Source organism: Erpetoichthys calabaricus, chromosome 10, assembly GCF_900747795.2.
Source record: "Erpetoichthys calabaricus chromosome 10, fErpCal1.3, whole genome shotgun sequence".
Taxonomy (NCBI): domain Eukaryota; kingdom Metazoa; phylum Chordata; class Cladistia; order Polypteriformes; family Polypteridae; genus Erpetoichthys; species Erpetoichthys calabaricus.
This window is the reverse complement of record NC_041403.2, coordinates 121,559,400-121,584,772: the sequence shown is the minus strand read 5'-3', so window position 1 is coordinate 121,584,772 and position 25,373 is coordinate 121,559,400. Positions and strand designations below refer to the sequence as shown.

Below are 25,373 nucleotides of genomic sequence, written 5' to 3'. Positions count from 1 at the left end.
AGGGCTATTTACGCACCACAGAATGTATACTGTATCCACGTTGATGAGAAATCCAACTGGAGATATAAAGGGGCTGTAAAAGCACTGGCAGACTGCTTCCCAAACGTTTTCCTGGCTTCATCTATAGTAAATGTTGTGTACGCAGGCTATTCTAGACTGCAGGCTGATATTAACTGCATGAAAGATCTCCTACGCTCACCAGTTGCCTGGAAGAATGTTATCAATCTTTGTGGTCAGGACTTTCCTACCATGACCAACAAAGAAATTATTCAATTCCTTAACAGCGCAACATGGAAAGGAAAGAATATCACACCTGGAGTGAAGCAACCTCTTGCTTTTAAGGACAGAACAAACACGAAACACAAAGAAATAACAGCTTTTGGAAATTCATATATTTTATCATTTTTTGTCAAGAAAGATATCCCTCCAGCTAATCTTGATATTTATTTTGGATCAGCATACTACTCCTTAACTCGGAAATTTGTACAGTTCATCTTTAAGGATAAGAGGGCTCAGGAGCTTCTAGAGTGGTCCAAGGACACATACAGCCCAGACGAACATTACTGGGTAACACTTAATCATTTGCAAGGTAAGATATGAATATGTACCATTTTCAGAAATAACCTGACAAGGATGTTGTTTTCTTTTATGTTTTAACTACTAAGATGTTGTTTGTATAGTTTCATCCCTGAAGCTATATCCAATGAAGACCTACAAACTTAAGTATATGTAGTTTATTAACCTTAACTCTACTACTGAACACAAATAGTACAAAGTCACTAAGATCGTTTAATTAAATTATCTGCTACCCGGAACAGATTCATTTTATATTATTAGTGAGGCTATTGTTCAATTAAACAATTAATCGTGATTAATATGCTCAAAGTTTTTTTATCAAAATTAACTGCATATTAATCTCAAATTTATAATATTTCCTTCAGGCATATTAATATTTTTCTATAGAGCAGAAATAAATCAGTGATTAAATTCTAATACAAAACACTTTTAATAATCATTAGCATTCCAGTTAGTTTATTTAACAGTTCTTTGTAACAAAAATAACACCAAACTATCACCAAGCATCCTTTCCTTCCCCCCACCACAGTTTACTATAATATTTGGGACAACCAATACGTATGACTTGAACTGCTGTGTTGCAAGACAAAAATACTAAATGCACTAACAAATATTAAAAAACAAAAATATGATTTAGCTTTTGTGCACAATCAGCACTGTTATAGCTCAGGTTGTGCTTAACTGCAGCATAGACATGAAACAACTCTGCAGCTGTGACCTGGAAAGGAGGAGTCATTAATAAAATTGAAAATTTAAAGATTAGGCTTTTAAACTGCAAAGGACAGACTGAAAAAAATCTTTATTTGTATCTGACAGAGTTTTTTATTTAGAGGTTTTAAATTCCACATTGTCATAAAATGTATAACTTTTCGATTTGTAGAGAAAAGCCAAGCAAAATGACACCTTTTATTGGCTAACTAAAAAGATTACAATATACAAGCCTTCGAGGCAACTCACGCCCCTTCTTCAGGCAAGATGTAATGCAGAAACTGGAGTTCCCTGTGTTTATATACACACTCTAGGACAAGAAACAACATTGGTAAATCTTTAAATGAGAAATTTTAAATGTAAAAAATTAATAGATTCATTCAGGCTAGGGTTAATTTAACAAGAGAGAGAAGAACAATGTATGGTCAAGATCTCTGGATAAGATAACTGTCCAACAAAGTCTTTTGAAGTTTGTAATGAGTTTTTCAAAACAATGTGGACCTGTAGACAGGTTGTCTGTCATTCAGAGAGATGTAAACAATCCTCAAATCTGGCCATAAAACTCTTGTCTTTATTCAAGACCTGTTGTAATGTATTACATTTTAGCATGAGTTTAACTTCCCATTCTTTTCTCTCTTGCTGTGTTTTGAAGTTGCCCATCAGCACTGTGACTTTAAAGTCCCTCTCACAGTGTCCATGGCTGTTGAAGTGGGCCGCTACAGGAACATCTGTGTTGCCGTGTTTAATGTGGAACCTGTGTAAATTCATTCTCTGTTTGTCCAGTTTCTCCCACATAGAGTGCAGTGTCAGGGCATTTCATGCAGAGAATTAGGTATACTACATTAGATGATCTGCAGGAAAATGATCCCTTTATGTGATGTTCAAGTCGGCACTGTGGTATAACTATACGGTCTGTATCATAAATGTGGGCACATGTTTTGCATCTTTTCTGTAGGCATGGAGATGTGCCATTTTCTGTTGGTTCAAGATGTGGGCTGTAGGTGACAACAAGGGGGATGCGGTTCTTGTTATCTTTGTTTTTATATTCCAGAAGGTTGTTTCTGGGTATGGCAGTAGCTCTTCTTATTTGAGTGGCTGTTTTTTTGGGGGTGTAACCTTGTCTGAGCTCCTGCAGTTGTTTATCCCGGTCTGTCGGGTCTGAGCAAATATGATTGTACCGTATTGCTTGGCTGAAAATAATGGAGCGCCTTATATGCTTGGGGTGGAAACTATCACTTTTCAGGTAGGTCCATCTGTCTGTCGGTTTGTGAAAAACAGAAGTTACAAGGGTGTTGTCTTTCAGTTGAACGGTGGTGTCAAGGAAGCCGACTTCTGTTTTTGAGTAATTCAGCTTCAGCTTTATGTTGGGGTGAAAAGAATTATATTCATTATGAAAATGGAGGAGGTCCTTCTCACTGGCAGTCCAGATTATGAAGAGGTCATCTATGTAATGGAGATACAACATTGGTTTTACGATGCACATGGACATAAAATATTCCTCCTATTATAAGATAAGTCTAACTATCTTAACCTTCAGCTCAAATTGATGAAAATATTATATCATCACTGAGTTTTATTTGCTATAGCAGGGTTCCCCAACCCCCGGTCCGCTACCGTGCCACAGCCGTCTGACAACCGGGCCGCGAGAGAACTGCTGGCAACAGAGACTCACTCAGACTTTTCAGAACGCTTGGCGGGCGGGGCTTTGCAGCGGCGCAGAGAGAGGAGAGAGACCGAGGTGAGAGAGTATTACAATAAAGTATTTTTATGGTGCCGACAGTTTCCCCATATGACACAAGTCTATAGAAATCGCGTTACTACGAAGTACATTCAGCAGATGCTTTCATTACAACGAAGTGACCTTGAAATGCTTGAACGAATCATCCACAGAGCAGTTAGATCTGTGGTCGCAGCTCACTTGTGCACATTTGCACAACGTTCCCCAAAAAGAAACATTGTAAAAAAAAAAAAAAAAAAATCTTTCTTCGAACTTTCCTCACGTTTTTTTTTGTCGTTGTTTTTGTTTTCTGTGGTTTTCAGTGATACCTTTTGCTTATTGCTTGTCAACATTTGAAAAACATCCATTGGAATTAAACTCACTGTCACCCTCCTATAGAAACGGTAGACACGAAAAAGATAGCAGTGTTAATGTTTGTGATGTGCAATCTGTAGGAATGGCAAATGCAAAGCATACTGTATGTCTTTGTTATATGCAAAAAAACAAGAAAAATCTTGGGTTGAAAACGTATGCGAACTGCTTAATAACTTAATAATAATAGAAATGTTATGTAAATTGTGTATAAAACTGACCCCCCCCCCCCCCCCCCGACCGGTCCGTGGAAAAATTTGCATCTAATAAAGTGGTCCTTGCTGTCAAAAAGGTTGGGGACCACTGCGCTATAGTATAATTTAGGCTAATGTAGGTTATAATGAAGGCAACAGTAAGCAAATACAACTAATTTAACAACAACATACCATGTCTGCTTTGGGGGAAGTCCAAGTAATTTAAAAGAACAGAGCGATTCCACTCTGTGTTATCTGCTGTTTAGCTGCCCGTATATGCGTATGACTTGCACAGTGGCGTTTCAGGTCAGATTTCCCTCCATGAGAGACCGAAAATGCTTGTCAGCATGCATATATGTCGCCAGGGTCAGGACTGAACTCAGACCTATACCTCAGCGGCCCCTTTTACAGACAAACTAGGATTAATATACTTCACCATAACAGACTTCAGTCTTGTTCAGAACGTTCTACTAAACTGTGCAATGTGTGAACACAGCATAATGGCAAGGATGACGATGATGTGCAATTTCACTCAGCACAAGGGCTGAAATGATTCCTTGAGAAACTCAATTCAGTTAACAATTGAGGCAAATTCTTTGCATCAAAGTTTCATATAATCCATATAACTACACCTCAGTTAGCTCAGCATGTTTCACACAGATGATTATGTGTCTCACAATGCGCTTACACTGTGAATACGAGACATGAAGACGTGATTTGATGGTACAGAATGCAAAATGGATATGAAAGGGGCAGAAAATACTGAGGGGCAAAACAAAAATGTGTATTCCAGCAACATCCACACCATCAGAGCATCTTTTTCTGCAGCAGGAAACATTTACTCAAAGCAAAAGCAAGCCTCAGTTCTGAGCATGTTGATATACTCACTTTTCTTCATTGCAGCCACCACATGCTCCTTTAAAGGCTTACACTCACAAACTCACACCATATCTACCCCTTCCTGGGAATACAATCCGACAAATGCCAGAAAGCCTTCCAAGAAGACAGTACAGGCTTAAATTATAGGTTGAAACTTTTAGTTCTGAAAGTTAAGTTGTACAACTTAAGGCAATTTTTACATGTTATTATTGATTTATGCCTTAGTTTATTGGCTGTATGCATGCCTTTATAAAGTAATTGCAATTGATATATTTTTCTACTTACTTGTTTTTGCATTCAGACAATTTAAAAAAAAAAAAAAAAACCCAGAATGTAGTATTGCACCTAAATGCACTAAAAAGGTTTAAGTTTGACAAATAATTTTATTGTATGCAATTTAAGTAATAAAAATGTTGTTTTTTTCTAAATAAGGAAATCAATTAGATGTTAATTTTAAAAGGGATGCCTTATTTTCTTTTTTGTACATTTACTATTAATCTTAAAAAAAGCAAAGGTATTTCATATCCAATTACTCGATTAATTAATGAAATAATCGGCAGACTACTAGAGTACTTAAATAATCAATTGCTGCAGCCCCACTCAGCACATAGTGCTCATTTGTCTGCAAAATTAGTGTGACCCGAAAATGAAACTCCTTCAATCTGCTTGTAAAACTGGTTTGATTTTAATTGTTCTTATGTTATTCTCTGCATCTGAAGAGCTAGTGAATATATGAAATAATATCTATGAAAATGCAGGATTATTGATTCAGTACAGTACGCAGCATTTTATTGCTTTTGTAATCAATATCTAAAAGGAAACAAAGCTTGAAAAATTAAAACTGTATCTTGCAACTTTATTATTATTATAGCATTTTACATTTGAGTGTGTATTTGAAAGAAATTGAAGAAATGACAGACAGCCTGTTAAAAGCAAATAAATCTGTCAAAATAGTAATAAGGTGTGATGTAAATAATAATCACTCAAAAGGATGAGACCATTAACAGAGAATAACATAGTTTTGTCATTATTACAAATCCTGCTCATCTCACTACACAGCCGAGTTCTCTTTAAAATCCCAAGAAAACTACCTTTATAAATATCTAGCTCCTGCAAAGCTGACATTATCTGTCAGTTCCTATGTATAATGAAACTTAAATGTATTGCTATTAAAGAAATTTGGAATACACACACAAATAAGGACTTATTTATTAAATAAACTCTTGCTGCTAAAATGATTACTTGTCAACATAATAAAAGAAACTTAATTACAATAGACTGAATGAAATTTGTCAAAGAAGTTTTGGTGTTTAGCAAACAGACAAAAACACACTGGGTTGAGCATACAAAACAATTATTAGACATGCCTAAATCTCCACTCTAGCCATGCTGCAAGGTTTAACTGAAAATACTAATTCTTTTTTATCCATTAGGTTGTGTTGTTGCTGCGCTCCATGCTTCTTTATTTGCTAAGTGCAAATCTAGTTCTCAGCTATCTTCCTTAAAGCAATCTATCCATTCAACTCTTCCTTGGTGTTCTTCTTGCTCTCTGTCCTTACATTTTCTGTTGCACTGCACTTTTTACCAACTTAGCCTCTTCTATTCTTTGCACATGCCCATACTATCTCAACCTTGATTTTGTCTCCGACAATCATTATTGTGCAGTTTCTTCGTTATACCTTTCGTCTACAAGAATAATCCCCAATGTAATGCATTTATACACTCTCCAGATCCTGCAGTTTTCCTAACTGTTCCTCTATTACAGTATTTGTTTTCCCTTATATTTGGGAAGGTCTAACCATTGTTTTCTAAAGGAGTGTTTTTCATCTTAAGGGGTATCCATTTGTGCTACACCACTCTGGTGATCTTGCGCTATGAACGGCTTGCTTCTTGCAACCATGCTTGTATTTCTTTTGTTACTTCCCTGTTGACTTCAACCCAACTTCCAAGATCTTAAGATTTCACCTGTTACTTCTTTCCCAGCTACTTCCACTCCCACCTTCTTGTCATCATCTCTTACCAACAAGACTGTTCCATGAGCCTGCAACACTATAGTACATTCCTTTACCTTTGCTTTCTAATTTCTCCTCTTTTCTTACTTGCTCTTGCCCATTCTTTTGATGTATTCCACCAGTTTTGCCTTGATAAATTTGACATATTAATAAATTGAGAAATGTTTAAATGATTACCTTCATTTTGTTTTTCCTTTTTGTAGATGCAAACCTGTATTCAGGTTTCTGGCTACCACTCCAAGTGAGAAAACTTGTGAAAATGTTAATAATTCATGTCCTTCTAAATTGCATAATCCACCGTTCAACTAGTGATTTTCTTATTTTCATTTTGTAATTTAAATGTTAATATTTATCTGTTAAACAAAGCAAGTCAACCACTATGTCCAAGTTGAGCTATTTCCACCAGAGAATTGGTGATGACAGCATTACATTATGAGAAAGTCTTCAATAAGCCATGCCTGCCAATCTAATTTACAGTTTCTGAGAAATATTAAATAAAAAAATGAGTGTCCCAGATGGAAAATTAAAACAGAGGAAGATATTTGTGTCTCAAAAGCACAATGACAAGATAACACTGCAGAGGATTAAAATGAAGACGATGCCTGCAATGGCTGAGTGGCCCAGTCAGATACCCAACTTTAATTTCATCAAAAACCTTTGATAAGATGTCAAAAATACTGTCCTTCATTGTGCAACAAATTGCTTGACATGAAATCACACACTGAATAATGGGAGAATATTCCTCCTTTGAGCTACAAATGGTTACTGGCTGTTATAGCCAATTAAAGTGATTATACAAGGTATTGGCTCATTAAGACATTTCGGTTTGATTTCTTTTTCATTTTTAATGCATATATTTTCTATATTATGAGAAGTGTTATTGCTTGGGCTTAATGTTTTCAAAAACCAGGATTCTAAAAGGAGACCTGAGGTTCGACAAACTCCAAAAAAGGCCTAAAGTCTAAAAATATCACAAAAATTGCAGTGCGTTGTTCTTGTGTGCACAGACAGGCTCCATTAGTACTACACAGTTGAATTATACAGTATGTGAATTTTACTGTACTCACATGATGGAAACTGCCTATAATTGTTTCTGTATTGAGGAAAGCGAGTTCCAGTTCCTTACTGACAGAGAGTTACACTTTCTTTTTAAGTGGCTACATTTTTTCACAGTACAGCACTATGTTCCTTCATCTAACAGAAATCTATTTTTCATGTTTTGAACTCTTCAACAACTAGTTTTGGAATATTTTATGTTGTCTTTCCACTTTTTAAAGATTTCAACACTGTAGAAACTGACATGCAACACTAAAAGAATTTCTCGAAAAGGAAGTATGACTGAACAAATTTGGCGTTACTGTAAAAATGTAAGGGTGACATCTAAGGAATCTTCTAAACAAAGTTTTCCATTCATTTGGTAAACGCTTGCTCTAGAAACAACAAACAACTCAGCAAAAAAGCCTACATGTTTCTTTCATTATCAAGACATTTCAGGTCACTTAAGAGATATAATCCAACCATTGTGTCCTTTGTGTTATAAGATCATGAAAAAGGTAGCTATTGTACTAGGAAGGATTTGTCTGTTAGCTTCAACTAGAAAATACTGATAATGTTATACTTAATGAATTGTCAGTTCTAGCTGGAGACTCCTTTTTTCATATTGTAACTGATCTCAGCAGAAGGACAGTTGTTTTTCAATTTGTTCCATTCTAATATAATAATTATAATGCAGATACTGCTAAATCATTGTATGTTTTAGAGAAAACCTATTGCATATCAATTAACCTTGTATTTTTTATTTTGTTATCTTTTTCAGATTTAATTAAATTGAATAGTTATAAAATGATTTTTTTTTCTGATGGCAAAACAAAATATCTTAAAAATAATTTTTAAATTAGCAATAGACATGATCTCAAAACCTGTATATGGTGAAAAAAAAATCTATAATGAATACTAACTCAGGCCTCTTTCTTACTAATCAGGTCTGAGTTTTTTCTCAGTATCTATGTATACCTGCACACTAGACTGCCTGGGCAATTTAATCCTACTCTCTCTATTTTTTGCATCACCATTGCAGGTTGCATCATATTTTATCAATTTTATAATTTGATGTTCTTAAATTTCTCTTTGGTATTCTGTCATCCTTGTATGCTGCACCAATACTAAGAAGACAAAATTACTAGTACACATTAGTGTACTGGCCAATAAAGTGAATTCTGATTCGGATTAAGTGAGAAACGCAATCAAATGTCACTGGCACAACTTGTGTCCTCATTACCTTCTACTATCATGGAGGCAATCTGAAAATGCTTATTGTACCGATTTTCCCACTTGACATACATAAACCAATCAAATTAAGCCGAATGGCAATTACATTTTACACTGCAACTGCAATTTATAAGACATTTCACTGCACTACATGTTTTAGGGTGTGCTGTTTCACCATATTTACATGACAGTCTTCCTTTATAAAGACTACTTCAAGCTTTTGTTTCCTATTTTTCCACTGATACTTTAGACCAGTCGTCTCCAACCGTTTTTTTGTATCATGGACCAGTTTCACTTAAGACAACTTTCCAGGGACCGACCATTGGGCGTGCATTATAAAGCATAATTAAGTACATAATAAACAAAACTCACCATAACGCAGAATCAGACGGAGTCCTGAGTTCGTTTCCCAGCAATTAGACCGTCCCATCTAAGCGTGATGGGAGACAATGAGACCTGAAGCGGAGTTTCTTATGTCCAGTCTACTCTGTAAATTCGCTTTGTTTGAGGTTACTGCAGAACACCATCCCTCCTCACAAACATAAGATGTTGGAAATTAAACCAGGGCTTTCAGTGCTTTTGTAGCAAAGATATTCTGCCTTGATTTTAATCCCGAAACGCTGGAGGTATCTCAAAAATACTTTTAAAGCCACCATCATTTGCAATCTCAAGCAGTCGCTCTTCTGCCAGCACAGACAAGGTTGATATATCTGGCATGTTCAAAAATGGGTCGCAGATTCATTCCTTCCCAGTTTGTGGCTCTTTTGTGGTTGGGAAGTTTTTCTCAAACTCCTTTAAAAGCAAAGGTAGGTAATTGTGCACAAACTGGGAGAATGAAGGCCCAGGCTGTCTCATCCAAAATCCCTGCTAATGTTTGAACATGTCAAATATGTATATATGTATATGTTCACTCTGTCCCCCCAGTTTCAATTTTGCTTTGAATTCAGTCACATAATCTGCCAACTTGAAGACAGTTGTCATTCTCCACAGAAGTGACAGATTCAATTCATTCAACAGCCTGAATATGTTAACAAAGTTTAGCGAGTATTGCGATCCATTCCATGTTACTGAAACGTGCTGCCAGTGGTGATGGGTCTTCTAAAAGAAATCTTTGGAGCAGCTTTCATAACTCAAAAACTCTGGCCAGCAATCTACCATTAGAAGGCCATCTAACTTCTGTGTATAAGAGAAGACATTTGTGCTCTGTGTCCATCACCTCATAAAGCTGCTCGAACAGACGAGAGTTAAGGGCATGTACTTTAATGTGGTTAATAACTTTAATGACATCATTCAAAATGCTGTTAAGCTCAGGTGACATTTTTTGGCTAGCCATCTTTTCTCTGTGAATGACTCAGTGCATAGACTCACATTCAGGCACAACCTCCTTGACCCGAGTAGTGAAACCAGAAAGCCATCCAGTCATGGCAGCAGCTCCATCCATGCATACGTCGACACAAAAGGACCAATTCAGTTTTTATACATCACAATTGTGCCTCAATGACCTCTGCTATTTTATCAGTTTGTCTAGTGATGGTGCTAGCTGAAAGAGGAACCTATTCTACTTTTTTTTTTTTAAACTGTACCCACTCCTAAAAGTTCAAGACAAATGTCCTTAGCAGCAGGGAGGATCAATTCTTCAATAGTAAAAGGCTTCTTATTCTTAGCCTTAGCAGTATGGTTAGCCACTAAGGATGATGGTCTCAGTGCAGACAGATTTGTTGAGGTGGTGGCCTTCAATAATTGCTTCTGTCCTTCATGTTCGCATTTTTTTTTCTTTCAAAAAACTCCAATGGCTTGTCTTTAATGCAAGGTGTATGGTCTCTATGTGGTGAAGCAATTTTAAATGCTTCATGGCCTCATTGGATAGCCAATCACCACATATTATACTGAGTGGGCTTGGAGCATGTGAATCACGTTTCACGATAAAACTGTAATTTAAGAAGGACTCTTTAGTATTTGCTTTTAAATGCAGCTTTTTTTTGTTGGCAGTCTTGGGTCTTCTGCTATCTCATCAACACAAAGAATTCTGATAGAGAGGAAGGGATATTATCACAATTAAAGATGACATCAAATAATATTTTCAGTTAATCCCAATCTTTGCCAATATATTATTCAGTTTTTTTAGTACCCTTCCCTAATATTTGGCACCCAGGGTAAATAAAAATCAAACTGGGACATAACAAAATTAATCTTGTATGGAAAAGGGGTGTTGCAAAGATATTAAATAAAGGGGTTTCAGTAATTGTGGCACACATACATTTAAGAAAAGTATTTGTTTCATGATGACAATTTATTTTTCGTTTCAATTACCTTAATTAAAGCCTAAATTTTTGTTAAAATTTTAAAGAAACGATTAAGGGGATAAACAATAAAGGCATGTTTTACAATACATTTTGCTTTTATTTACCAACAGTGCCACTGTACCTCACTACACAGCACGCTGTGAAATGCCTTTCATAAATGTATAAATGGATAATAGTGATTATTTCACAAAAAACACCAATAACTTTCCCTTGCCTGAAAAGAAAACTGCTAGTTCTATCTTCACTTGCACTTTCTTCCATATTCCTTGCCTGAACAGTTGATATGACTTAATCTCCCAACATTTTCTGACACCATACCTTTAAGACTACAACCTAACCTCTGTTTATCCCCAATTCTGTTACCATCCTAAACTTTAAAAACCTAAACAAGGAAACTTCTATTTCCACACAACCAAAATTTTTTACTTTATAGTTTTTCCACATATAACATCTTATTTGTGAAGTTTTTGACATATAAAATATGATGAACGGTGTATGCAAGTGAGACTTGGACAATGGCAGTGAACCAAAAAACAACATTAAAAAAGACTAAGATGAGAATCACTAACTGAATATATAAAATGTCATTAACGGAGTGGGAAATGAATGAAAAAAAAAAAAAAAAAAAAAAAAGAGAGAAGCTATTGGTTTGGAGGTGAAAAAAGTGAAATGGGTAAAGTAACAATGGGTGAAAAAAGTACACTGTGAGGGAGGTGGGGAAGATAAAGGTTAAGTGTATATTCAAAAAGACGTGAGTTAATGTTGTAGCATGAGAAAAATGCCCAACAAAAATATCAAGTGTAGGAAACATGACCTACATTAGAAGCAAGTGAAGCAAGCAACTTCCTGATGCATCAGTATAGCATTTCTCAGTTATAATAAAAATCTATACACATCCATCCATCCACTTAACACCTGCTTAATACAGTTCAGGGTCAAGGGGCTGATACCTATCTTAGCAACAACAGACAAGTTGTCAGTTTATCATAGGCCATATGGAGCAAATTCACCGGAATAAATCGAACTAACATGTATGTCTTTGTAATGTGGGTGGTAAACTAGATTGCCAAAAGAAAAAAAAAACAAAACACAATAAGAGAATTAGCAAATTTCAAACACAGTGGTGAGCCCAGGTCCCTTCAGTTTTCAGGCAGCAGTGCTAACACACTGCACCACTGTGTTGCCCTAAAAATGTGACATATAATTCAAAAATTACCTTAAGATTACATTAAAATGTAATATTAATTCTGATAACCACACTCCTCGTGGTATTTACAGTACATTTGCTATAAAAGGATTTCAAAAGAAAAACAATTAAAATGAATGAATACTATATGCAGTGATTTTAACAAAGCAATATTTTACAATTAGAGAAACCACAAATAAGTGATTTCTAAAAGTAAAATGTAAAAAGCTTCAAAAGGCAGCTAGCATTTCTCTTGCTTTTAGCATCTTTTGCTCCTGGAAAATGGCTGGATAATCACTTGTGACTGGCCATGGCATTTAAACCTCAACCAAGTGCTTGAAAATGGCTACATTTCTCTGGTCTGTTTTTCAGACCAAATTATTTTGCCTATCCGGTCTCCTATGCTCGTTTTGCTGTTCATCTGCCTTCTCTGTTTTATTGTGCCTCAGCCTTTCTTGTTACCATTCATTATGGCTACATGCCCAACCCTCACTCGTACAAATATATTTCTATTCAAGTGCATCTATTAAGGATCCTAAGCTGAAATCAAATTTCATCCTTTGCTTGCTTTCTTTTTATTTTTTACCATACTTATTTTAACTTCACCTGTTTGTTGTATGGTACAAATCTTGTAATCAATATTTAACCCACTTCCTATTGTCCAAATGACTTGAAATTTTGCACACTTACTTCCGATGACAATCCATAAATCGATAATCAGTTTCACTAATTGATCAATTAATCCAGATTTTAAGAAGTGTTTTTTGAATGGTGACTGATGAAAAGCGCCCATGCTTTTATTTTACGAGTGATGGATGAGAGACTTATTTTTTTACTTTTTAGTACACTTAACTTAATATAAGCATGGTTTTTAAAAAGTATATTATATATATATATATATATATATATATATATATATATATATATATATTTTTTTTTTTTTTCACTATAAACCTTCATGATCAGTGTACTCACTGGTTACAAGTATTACTAGATTTTAGTTTTTTTTCTGTAAATGAATACTATAAATCTTTATCTGTGGATTAACAGGGACTTAAATGCACTCAAATCCAGTTGCATTCTTTTTTTTCTTTTAAGATAAAACCTACAGTAAGCGACCTATCTCAAGTGCCTTTCAAATTTGATTTAAGTAATTTGTATTAGGTGACTGCTCCTAATGATTTGCTTAACGTTAAAAGAAAAAAAAAAAGGTTAAACATTCAGTTTTATTATTAATGTATTTCTTTTTTTACAAAACTTGCTTTGTTGCAACTGCTATAAAACCCTAAGCAATAGCTCAATATACAATTTCCACCAGAGGCTTCCAAATAAGTACAGGTAGATTTTGACAGGTTCCTATACTGTACATGCAACTAAACCATTCCAAACCAATTATATTTCATCAATTCAGATGCACCAGGCAGTACACCAAACGCTTCCTGGGAGGGGAGTACGCACTTGGTAAAATGGAAAGACCAAGAAGGAAAAGCTCACGAAGGCTGCAGAGGTATGTAAATTAAATCTTTTTTATTTATCAACATAATGTAAAATTTTAACAAAATAAGTTTGTTATTTATGACAACATAATTACTGTAACTTGTAAAACTTGAATTATTTTGCTTTGATTTTTATTACTCTACAGCTGTATTCAAAAATGTGGCCATCTCTAACCAAATTGCAATGTTGCACTCAATATCTAAAGCCCCTTTCACACATATAACCAATGAAAAAACTGGGTAACCACACCAGGAATTTATTGGGATTTGCTGGTTTACACATACAATCTAAAATATGCAAGTTCAAGCATAAATGATTAAGTGTACATATATGGAATTCCTTGAACAGATTTTTCAAATTCTACAAATAACTGATGAGGATGGACTTTTTTTAATGATAGCAAATGCTAAATCAGTAAATTCTTTTTAACATTACATTTTTCAGTTTAATTTTCCTTTACAATACAAGTGGTTTTGACCCATCAAAATCTATTGTTTATCAAAGAAAAACATATCAAATTCTGCTTTTATGAGATAATCCCGACTACACATGCTTTCCCTTGGCCATATTATTTGTAGCTTTGAACTGAGTTATCATTTTTATGGGAATGGAACTCAGATCTCTTTCAATGATAAAATGTGAAAGTTCAGAATTTCCTCATCTTATAACTTGTCAGAGTGAAATTAAAATGTGGATGCAACATAACTCTTTAAAATTAAACTCTAACAAAACCAAAGTCATGCTAATTGGCACTAAAGCTCAGTTTAAGATAAAGAGCTTATTTTTAATCATATCATGAAACCTACTTTTGCGAGGAATCAGATATTTTTTATTCCTCCCTTTCTTATTCTATCCACATAAATCATTTTAAGAAACTTTATTACCTCCACCTCCATAATCCATCCCATGTTCACACATTTCTCTCCTTTTCTAAGAAACTTGTCTATGTTTTTATTACATCCAGTATCAAATACTGTAAATGCCTACTGAAAGGTGCCTCTTATTTCCACAGATCCAAATAGTTCAAAACTCTGGACTACAACAGTCCTTACACTGACCTGCAAGAGGAAGCACATTAAAACCATCCTTCACTGGCTCCCTGTGTCATATAGGATAGAATGCAAAATTCTATTACTAACCTATAAGTTTTAAGTAGCCCAGCAGTGGACTACTTCTGTATCCTACTCCATTAATACACTCCTCTTCAACCCACTAATGTCCACTGACTTTGGCAATCTCGTTGTGCCCCAAATTATCACATGCTCTGTGAATGGCAGAGCCTTTAGCTTTGTTGCACCCTGACTTTAGAACACTAATGAGATCAGCTGACTTGATTCTTTCTTTTAAAAAAACAACACATTTGTTCAAGAAGGCATTTACCTTACACAAATTCCTGACCCTTCATTCAGTTTCCTCTCACTGTCCAGGTGCTCAGAATAATTTGTTTTGTATCACAAATGATGATATTTGTTCTGGGTTTTCTTATATAATTTTATTTTTTTTGTATGTTTATTCTGGTTTATAGTCTCTTATTCTAATTAAAACATGTTTCCTGAAAGTATATTTATTTAGTGTTGTATGTGAATATTATTTGTATACAATGCTGTATAGGCTCTGCTGCTTATTCTGAATATCTGTGAAGCACTCTGAGCATGGGGAAGATGCTATATAAAAAAAGGATTATGATTATTAACAACACTCACTTGTAACACTGCAAATGCACCTTTTATCTAAAAGAAAACGTAAAGTGATAAGCAATGTTTGATTGCTTTCTTCTTATACTCAAATCAATAAAGCACATTAAGACATAAATAATACGATGAATGATAAACTGCGTGAACTGAAACTAAACTGAAAAACGCAGAATCAAATGCAAAGAGGCAATGTTCTAAATGTATTTGCCACTGAAGTGGAGTGTATTAAAAACTTCAAAATTTCCACCAATTATATACACACACACACACATACAGATTTAGATATACAAGTACTGTGCAAAAGTCCAAGACACCAGGAAATAAATATTATAAAGCGGGAATGCTTTGAAAAAATAATGTCAGTTTTAATTAGTCAGTAAACTTCTCAGAAACAGGAGTAAACGGAAGAAATATAAATCAATAATTGATGTGATCATGCCTTCCCTTAAAACCAGCAGCAATTCTCTCTGGTCCACTTGTATGCGGTTTCTGAAGATGGTCACATGGTAGGCTGTTCCAGGCCTCTTAAAGAACTTACCACATTCTTACTGCAGACTTTGGGATTACTTCCAGAGACAGAAGGCAGCCAGACTGGCTCGAAGATGAGGAGATGGAGGCTCTGTGGAGCTATATTATCTACTGCAGCATTCCTTGATCACTGTAGAATTTTTTTTTATGACTCTGACCACGTGTGGAGTCATTACCATGCTACAGAATGAGGCTGGGACCAATCAGACACATCGCTGATGGTACTGCATGGTGGTTAAGAATTTGTTCATACTTCTCAGTAGTGAGGGGTGCTTCAGTTTTCATCAAATCAAGAATGACTTTTGCCAAAATGCAGGCCTAAACAGAACACTGACCATTCTGCTTCACTATTGCTTGCAGGCATTCATCTGTGTCTCTCTCCAGTGCTTTGGTGGAAAAACTGCCTTATGTTAGAACCATCAGTCTAAGGACACATTGCCATTTTTCTGTTTGTTTGTCCTTCTGTTATCATACATAGATGAACCGTTTTGCTTTATTTCAACCTTGGAAGATTGGCTTTTTTGTCACAGCTCTTCCAAGAAGACCACTTCTGGTAAGACAATTCCAGACTATAGATTAGTGTACCAAAGTCCCAGTGGTTACTCCCTGTTCAAAACTGATACAGGTATTGGACGTCTTAGGATACTGAAGGGAAATAGTCCTCCAAGTAATTCTCATTTCCTGCACTGAGATTCCATGGCCGACCACTTCTTTTGTGGTCCTAAACCCTTTGCCCATTGTTTGCGCTTCTACAGAAGAGTTTGCACAACACATCTGGAAATACTTGTCTGCTGCAGAATTTCAGCTTGAGGAAGACCTTGATAACGCAGGATGACCATCTTGTGTCTTGTTGCTACATTCACTTAGTGTAAGATCTGTAGGTAAAATCACCACATCTACTGTATCCTGACATTTTTAATATGGATTCCCATTACCCTGTTTTATTTACTCTACACAGCTGTTTCTGTTTTAGTCACACATCGAGTCATTGATCATTAGTGCCAGCTTGTTATATTTGCTTAATCAAGCACCGGGGTATATGCCTATAAAGAGCTCCCTTTTTTAACTGTACAGTGGTCTAATACCGTACTAGGTTTCTTTTGATAAGAACATTCAGATTTCTTATTGCATTGCTTCACTTTTCAAAAAAGAGGAATGTTTGGAAGTGTAATACACATTAAATTTCTATTGACACAGTAATCCAGAAGATATAAAATAACTTTCTACAACAAATTTTTTTTGTGAACTATCTAAAGTATGTAGGAGCATTACACATACATACATATACACACACATGCATACATACACACATATTTGAATTTCTCTCTACTCTGCATTTTGTTACCTGTAATGAATATGTGGTTGTGTGTCCCTGGGGGTGATTACATTGTTGCGGTAAAAGATTACGATTTTGTTACTAGACTCCATTATTAGAGCAGAAGAGGAATTAGTACTGCAACTACCTAATGCTACCTCTAGGAACCCACTCACCACTGTTAATTAATTACATGAATTCAGTAGTCACAAATGGGATGGAAATTTTCTATACAGCTGTCCATGCAATATGCAGCTACAAATATGTAGAAAGGCTCAACAGACAACGCAATCCATTTATACTTATCTTCTACTTTTAAACTAGAAATCTTAAGATTAACATAATTGTACACTTTAGAAAACACATGCCAACACAGTCAAAAAAAATGATAATTACTTAAAATTAAAGAAAAATGAGACAACTGTCTAATCAATAAAATAAAAAAGAAAATAAAAAAAATGATATAGTATCCAAAGATCAAATAGTGATGATCTGATCAATTAGATGCTAATGGAGAGCGGTCAATTTTTTTACCCCAAATAACTCAACTGGTGATCAGTAAATTAACTGATCTCAAAATAAATGATTTTTTTTTAGAACCTGCCTTCCTAAGCTTTATGGTAAATTAGTTGTAGTGCTCCTTTACATAAAGTATTATGGTAGTTAAGGAATCTTCTCATTTTGCTGCCAAACTTCCTGTTAACAGACAGCAGAAAGTCTGACTTTTTTTTTAGAGAGTGAAAGCAGGAATATTGGCTGTTATATTAAAGAAAGTGGAGTAAGAAATGGAAATCTGAGGAATTGTGCTATGCATGGAGAGGAACAGCAGAGTTCAAGAAAAGAAGGGCACCATGTTTGGCAGAAATAAAAAAAGAGAGAATGAGTTCAGACCTTTTTATTTTGTCTTGTTACTAAAATGTACACTCCTTATCAGTGCTGATAGACAGCAAGCTCCCATTTTTAATTAGAAAGTGAAACGTAAAACAATAAGCTTTTTTTTTTAATCTTAAGAGCCAAATTAACATATTAGACTTAAACTAATTAAGTATTTTTAAATTTTCTTTTATGGCATATGTACTGTATTATTTGTACATTTAATTTTTCTAAAGAAGTATATTTTAAGGGGATTGTTTTGTATTTTTGTGATCACAGAATATTAATCCTATAGAATTTTATTTTGTTAACAAAAAAAGCACAGGTAACACATGTAGTCTGCAATTTAACTATAAAATTACCACTTTAAAATTGAACATATGGTTTCTATGTAGCTGGTTATGTGGGATCTCAGTTAAAACGATAAAGAAACAAAATTGGAATCAGAATCCACCATTTCTAGTAACAAGAATTAGGTGATCATTATCAGACCTAAAAAAAACCATGATTGGAGCATCCTTAGTTATATATTCTGAATAACTGCATCTCAAATTTCATTAGACTAAGTGCTTTGGCTTTGCATAGATGATGTCACTCTTCCCCACCCCAAGTGCATGTGATATATAAGATTTAACCACTGTGGGATGGATGACTATAATCTACATGCCAATAGTTAATGCAATTAGAATTGTTTGGGACTTTTGAACTAGTGGATTAAAGTCTGAGATCTCCAAGCAATGGAAGAGGTGAGGCAAAAGAATGCTACGGTCAATAAGGAAAGTTTGTTTGTAAATGAAGAACTGCATAAAATATGATTACTGGTATGTAAATACAGGTTGTACTACTGTACAATTCGCTTTGCAGACAAACAGCATTAACTATATTAAGTTTCAGAAAAAATACAATTATGTTGGTTCTGTACAGTGCATTTACTATTCTACAGCTTTGGTATACTCCTAAGGACAACAGAGTTTGATTCAATTACAGTAAGGGATTTTTTTATTTTCTTTCTTCTTGTTTTGAATTACACTTAATGTTTGCTGCCTTAAATAGTTTCATTACGTCTCCTAATTTTATTACTGTAGAAAAATATACAGAAATCAACACTAGCTGATATGAATCTCTGTTTTTATTTATTTTCAGGGAAATTTGTGCACAGTATCTGTGTGTATGCACCTGGAGATCTTAAGTGGATTATTGAAAAGGATAACATGTTTGCCAATAAGTTTGAAATGGAGACCTTCCCACTTGCAGTTCAATGCTTAGAGCGACGACACCGGCTTCAAGTGCTCAGTCAGGCAGAAGTTGCAATTGAACCTGCATGGAGACTACAAGACAACACTTATTTTGATATGCGTCAAAATGTTTGATTGCTGAGAGAGAGAGAGAGAGAGAGAGAGAGAGAGAGAAAATAAAATAATTTCCAACCTACACCTACCTCTTTCCAAGAGAAAAAGTAACATGGTAAAACAGTATGGTGTTCAATAAAATTGCATACTTCTGACCAGTTTAAAGTTTTCAAAGCCTCAAGAGGATTTTTTCTGATGGACTTCTAGGCAATCCTCATGCTTGAGACAATTCAGGTTAAAAGCAGAAATACTTGTATAACATTTTAATATGCCATAATTTGAAAACCTTGTCATTTAATTTTATTTAGTTTTATAAAAGTAATAATACTGTTCTTACCTACAATGATATTTCAATTACAGTGTATCACACATTCTATTTATATGTTAATATAAACTATCATTTTTTTTTATCTTTTATTTATTTATTTATTTTTTTAAGTAGGAATGAGAATATTTTGGTTTCTTGAAAATAACCAGAAATGATTGCTGCTTTCATATTATTATGCTACAAAATTACATGTAATTCAGAACAACAAATCAGTTAATTTTCTTTCATTTATTTCATCTTTACAGAATAATAGATTCAAATTTATGTATCTTCTTGTAAAAATCATTTTAGGACAGATATTAATTACATTTAGCACTCTCAGTGTTCAGACTCCAATTATCTGTACACCCTGAGATACTCATAAAAGTCTAATTCAAATCTGTAAATTACTTTATTCACGTAAATCTATTTATGTTTTAAAAATCATTAATTCTTACTGTCTTACGTAAATGGCAGGGAAAATGAAAAATTAAAGAAAAAAAAAAAACTACAAAGCAAAATCACCAATGATCTGTTATCACTAAATTTTCATACAAGGACATTCTTTATAATTTGTCAAAAATTAATTAACAGTATCTAAAATAGTTTACTGGGAATTTGCCTCTGTTTTGTTATCTTTTTAAATTTTAATAGACATGTAGAACTCTCTCAAAATGGGTTTTTAATACAGTGGAACCTCGGGTCATGAATGTCTCAGAACACGTACAAATCGGGTTACGACCAAAAAGTTTGCCGAACTTTTGCATCTGTTCACGACCACACACTTGGGTGACAAACAAGCCAGTTTCCCTTCCGGTTCATACGCGGCAATGATTTCCACATGTGTTCAGTCTCTCCCTGTGCATTCGCTGTGAACTCTTTGTGCTCTATTTCGTTTTCCTTTTGGTTCATACGCACCGGTGATTTACACACGTGCTCAGTCTCTCCCTGTACAGTACAATTTCTCGGTCAGACGGGCATCGCGCAGAGGGACTTTACCTCAAAACTGTAATCTCCTCTCCACCCAGCTTCCTGCTCACTACCTTCATGCCAGAACTCGACTCGTGCAAGGTTAGTTTTCTTGGTTGTTTATGGTTAGTTTTTGTATAAATTACGGATTTTTCAAATGTTCATTTTTTTCCCTGTGCTTAAAACTGTTTGCAATGAGCGGTTCGTAAGACTGTAGCGTGAACTCTTGCAATGTTAGTTTTCTCAGTTCAAGGTTTTCTCAGTGTTATTCAATGTTTTTATATTTAGTTTACTGTTACACTGTGCATTCTATGGTATAATTAACTATTTCTGTACTTAAAAAATATATAAAAATATATTTACAGTGGAACCTCGGTTCACGACCATAATTCGTTCCAAAACTCTGGTCGTAAACCGATTTGGTCGTGAACCGAAGCAATTTCCCCCATAGGATTGTATGTAAATACAATTAAACCGTTCCAGACCATACAAACTGTATGTAAATATATACCCTAGGTTCTTGTCTATAAGCCGGACTCATGTATAAGCCGGAGACCAAAAATCATACGAATTTTTAAAATAAAATCGTATCATAGATAAGCCGGACTCATGGATAAGCCGAACGTACTATAATCTATAACTAATAGAAGGGAGGGAGGTCAGTGGTCTCACTCGCACCCATTTAATTTCTTTAAGGGGGGAGAGAGTGTGAGATATTGGCGTCTCTCTCACTCCCCACATGGCGCGGTTGGAGCGGCCGGAGCGCGTTCTTTCTGCTCTGGGCGTCGCCGAGTCAACACGCGCGCGTAGCGGTCATTTAAATTGTGATTTTATATGTAAGCATATTTAAATATATATCGCGGATTTTTTGATGGTTCGCGGATTTCTGCGGACAATGGGTCTTTTAATTTCTGGTACATACTTCCACAGTTGGTTTGCCCAGTTGATTTCATACAAGGGATGCTATTGGCAGATGGCTGAGAAGCTAGATTGCTTACTTTTCTCTCACTCTTGCGCTGACTATCTGTGATCCTGACGTGTGGGAACTGAGCAGGGGGGCTGTTTGCACACCTAGACGATACGGACGGTCGTCTAAAAATGCTGAAAGATTATCTTCACGTTGCTATCTTTTGTAAAGCGGAATCCTGAAAAGACATGCTGCACAGTGCTTCGCATACTTAAAAGCTCGAAGGGCACGTATTGATTTTTGACTGAAAAACAAACTCTGTCTCTGTCTCTCTCTCTCTCTCTTCCTGCTCCTGACGGAGGGGGGTGTGAGCTGCCGCCTTCAACAGCTTTGTGCCGCGGTGCTTCGCATACTTAAAAGCCAAACAGACATATTGATTTGTTTGCTTCACTCCTTTGAAGAGGAAGATATGTTTGCATTCTTTTAATTGTGAGACAGAACTGTCATCTCTGTCTTGTCATGGAGCACAGTTTAAACTTTTGAAAAAGAGACAAATGTTTGTTTGCAGTGTTTGAACAACGTTCCTGTCTCTCTACAACCTCCTGTGTTTCTGCGCAAATCTGTGACCCAAGCATGACAATATAAAAATAACCATATAAACATATGGTTTCTACTTCGCGGATTTTCTTATTTCACGGGTGGCTCTGGAACGCAACCCCTGCGATGGAGGAGGGATTACTGTATAAGCCGGATTTATGTATAAGCCGATATTCTATTTTTTCATTTTCACAACTTTTTTCCTTAGATAAGCCGCGGCTTATAGACAAGAACTTAGGGTATATATTTTTTTATAGTTATATTATATAGTTAATTAAACCATAGAATGCACAGCGTAATAATAAACTAAATGTAGAAACATTGAATAACACTGAGAAAATCTTGAACAACACAGAAAACTAACACTGCAATAGTTCGCGCTATAGCGCTACCAACCGCTGACTAAAAACACTTTTTTAATGAGTTTTACGCACAGGGAAAAAAATGTAATTTAATAAACCACCAAGAAAAGTAACATTGCAACAATGCACGCTACGAACCGATCGCTGTAAACAGAAGTGAAAACAAAAATCAAGCCCAGTGCATTCCTTTAACTGCCTTCCTACCTTATGCGTCCAGCTCTCTTTCGCGTTGCCTGTGTGTGTGTCTCTCTCTCTCGCGCTGCCTGTGTGTGTGCTCGGCTCTCTCTCTCGCGCTGCTTCTGTGTGTGTGTGTGTGTGTGGGTCACGCGCTCTCTCTCTTGCTCGCTGCACAAGAAATGCACAGGGAGAGACTGAACATGTACAAACCGAAAGGGAAACTGGCTTGTTCGTATACCAAGTGTATGGTCGTGAACGGAGGCAAAAGTTTGGCGAACGTTTTGGTCATAAACCGATTTGTACGTGTACCAAAACGTTCGTGAACCTAGGTTCCACTGTACATACAGTTTGTACGGTCTGGAACAGATTAATTGTATTTACATACAATCCTATGGGGGACATTACTTCAGGTCACAAACAAATCGGGTTGCGACCAGAGTTTTGGAACGAATTACAGTTGTGACCCGACGTTCCACTGTATCTGTCTCTCTTTTAACTGGTTAGGAGTAAGGTGTGAAACGTTAATGATGTCTTTATCATAAGTTAATTTCCTGGAATACTTTACCTTATATTTTAGGCTTAAGTTTTACTTGTGGTGATATGACTTTAACCAAATAAATAACTAGCATTTGCATGTACATAGGAATGCAAAATTCAATAAAACACTTAAAATAAAAGGTCCAACCCAGGAAATCTGTAAACTAGCGTTTTAAAACTTCAAAAGGAAAATTCCACAATTAAAATATATTTTCTTATTACTTTTTACAGAAGAAAATGACCCTCCAGTAGTGATATCAGGACAAAAATAAATGGCAGGCAGTGCGATTCAAATTCCACTACTGACACTGTGTAATAATAAGAAAGTCATTTGCAATTGGAAAAACAAAAAGAAGTGTAACCAAGATCAACCATCAATAAGATGTGAAATGTTGAAACTCTCATAATAATACTGTACTGGTAACTTTAAAATTTTGTTTTACCTATAATTACAAGTAAATTTAATTCACTGCAAGATTAAGGTATAGATATTCCACTAGGAAAATAATAATGAATATTAACATTGAATTATATTTTTGCAATATTTATGGCTTTGCACTGCAAACTTAAATTTACAATTTATCCAAATTATATTTTTCTATGTATAAAAAATTGACTTAATATTTTATAAAAAATTGACTTAATATTTTAATATACTGTACTTAAAAATAAAACATACCAATCCTGCATGTTTGTTTTATTTCCACACCAAAAGATTAACAATTTCCACCTCATAGCTTTTAATTTACCCCTCCTAGGACAGTGACCTTGTACAATGGCAGTAAGATGATAAGTATTAGGTTAATAGATATATGTTAACTATAATAGAAATTTGCTCTTAATATGTGGAAAGAGCTGGATCTTGTATACTGCAGATTATTGAAAAAATATAATACATGATCACTGATCTCTATACACAGTGTTACCTGCTAAGTGTCTAATCAGACCTATCCATAAAGGGTGTTCTCTCTCTCTCTCTGTAGTTTTTCCAGAAAGTATGACTCATTCAGGTATCAGAATACTCTAGCCCTGATTTGTATACCATACAGTTGGCTGGAGTACGTAACAGTGAATTGGATGTTAGGACTTTGACTGCTGTTTGTCTGTCCTAAGAAGTATTTAGAGGCAACAAATCTGAAAGTCAAAAGCATATCACTTGCTGACTTTGCAATCCTGCTGTGAGATTTCAGAATTGTGAGGAATTTCCTCACCCACACACAACAAGAGAGTCCTCCTTTATTTCTCTAAACAATCAAGTGCAACTTCCAAAGCAAAACATCCAGGCTATGAGCTTGCTTTATTTCTGATAACAATGTTTGGGCTGCAGTAAAGACTTATCTGCCCAGTACACTTTTGACTGAAGTGTATTAGGTTGACAAGGAAATATATCAAGTATCCAGTGAGATTATGGTGTGAGCACCCTCTACACAATACTGTGGGGGAAAGATAGGTGTTTTATGCAGTTTTATTAGGAGGGTAAATGGATTTGACAGAGTTCAAAACCCACAATTGCAATCAAAAATACAAAGCTGAATGCATATTGTCCAGTATGCAAATTCACACAATTAAGCTCATCTTTGTCAAACTTTGTACTGATTTCCCATCTGCACAGAGGAAAATTGTAGGCTATGTTTCATTCCAAAATCTAGTCAATACCCCCACCACATGCATGGGTCTTAGCCCTGGTATATAATATATACAGTCCCTGCCATAAAATTGGAGACAAAGACACATTTTCATGATGTATCCCTCTGCTCCACAGTTCTAAATTACAACTCAAATAATTCAGATATGGATAAACTGCACATTGCAGATTTTAATTTATGGCTATTTGCCTACATAATGGTCACAACCATGTAAAAATTACAATTTTTTATAAATGGTCCCGCCATTTCAGGGAATCACAATGTTCGGAACATAGCAATGGTATATATCTTATAACAATCACATTTAGTAATTTATTGCATCTCACTTGCATGCAGTGAGTGCGTGGAGTCTGTGATTCATAGACATTATCAAGTGCGGAGTATCTTTTCAGGTTATGCT

General features: G+C 35.3%; 2 protein-coding genes across 3 annotated transcripts in view; one reads left to right on the top strand and one right to left on the bottom strand.

Annotated features, from left to right (window-relative positions):
• Positions 1–19,519, top strand: part of gcnt7 (glucosaminyl (N-acetyl) transferase family member 7) — a 19,932-nt gene extending 413 nt beyond the window's left edge. The window contains exons 1-3 of the mRNA XM_028811848.2: positions 1–589; positions 13,627–13,722; positions 19,266–19,519. The exon at positions 1–589 is cut by the window's left edge and continues 413 nt beyond it. Of these exons, the coding sequence (XP_028667681.1) occupies positions 1–589; positions 13,627–13,722; positions 19,266–19,492 (912 nt within the window). The 3' untranslated portion in view covers positions 19,493–19,519. The remainder of the gene's footprint in view (positions 590–13,626; positions 13,723–19,265) is intronic.
• Positions 1–25,373, bottom strand: part of rtf2 (replication termination factor 2) — a 215,866-nt gene that overhangs the window by 127,126 nt on the left and 63,367 nt on the right. The window lies entirely within an intron of this gene.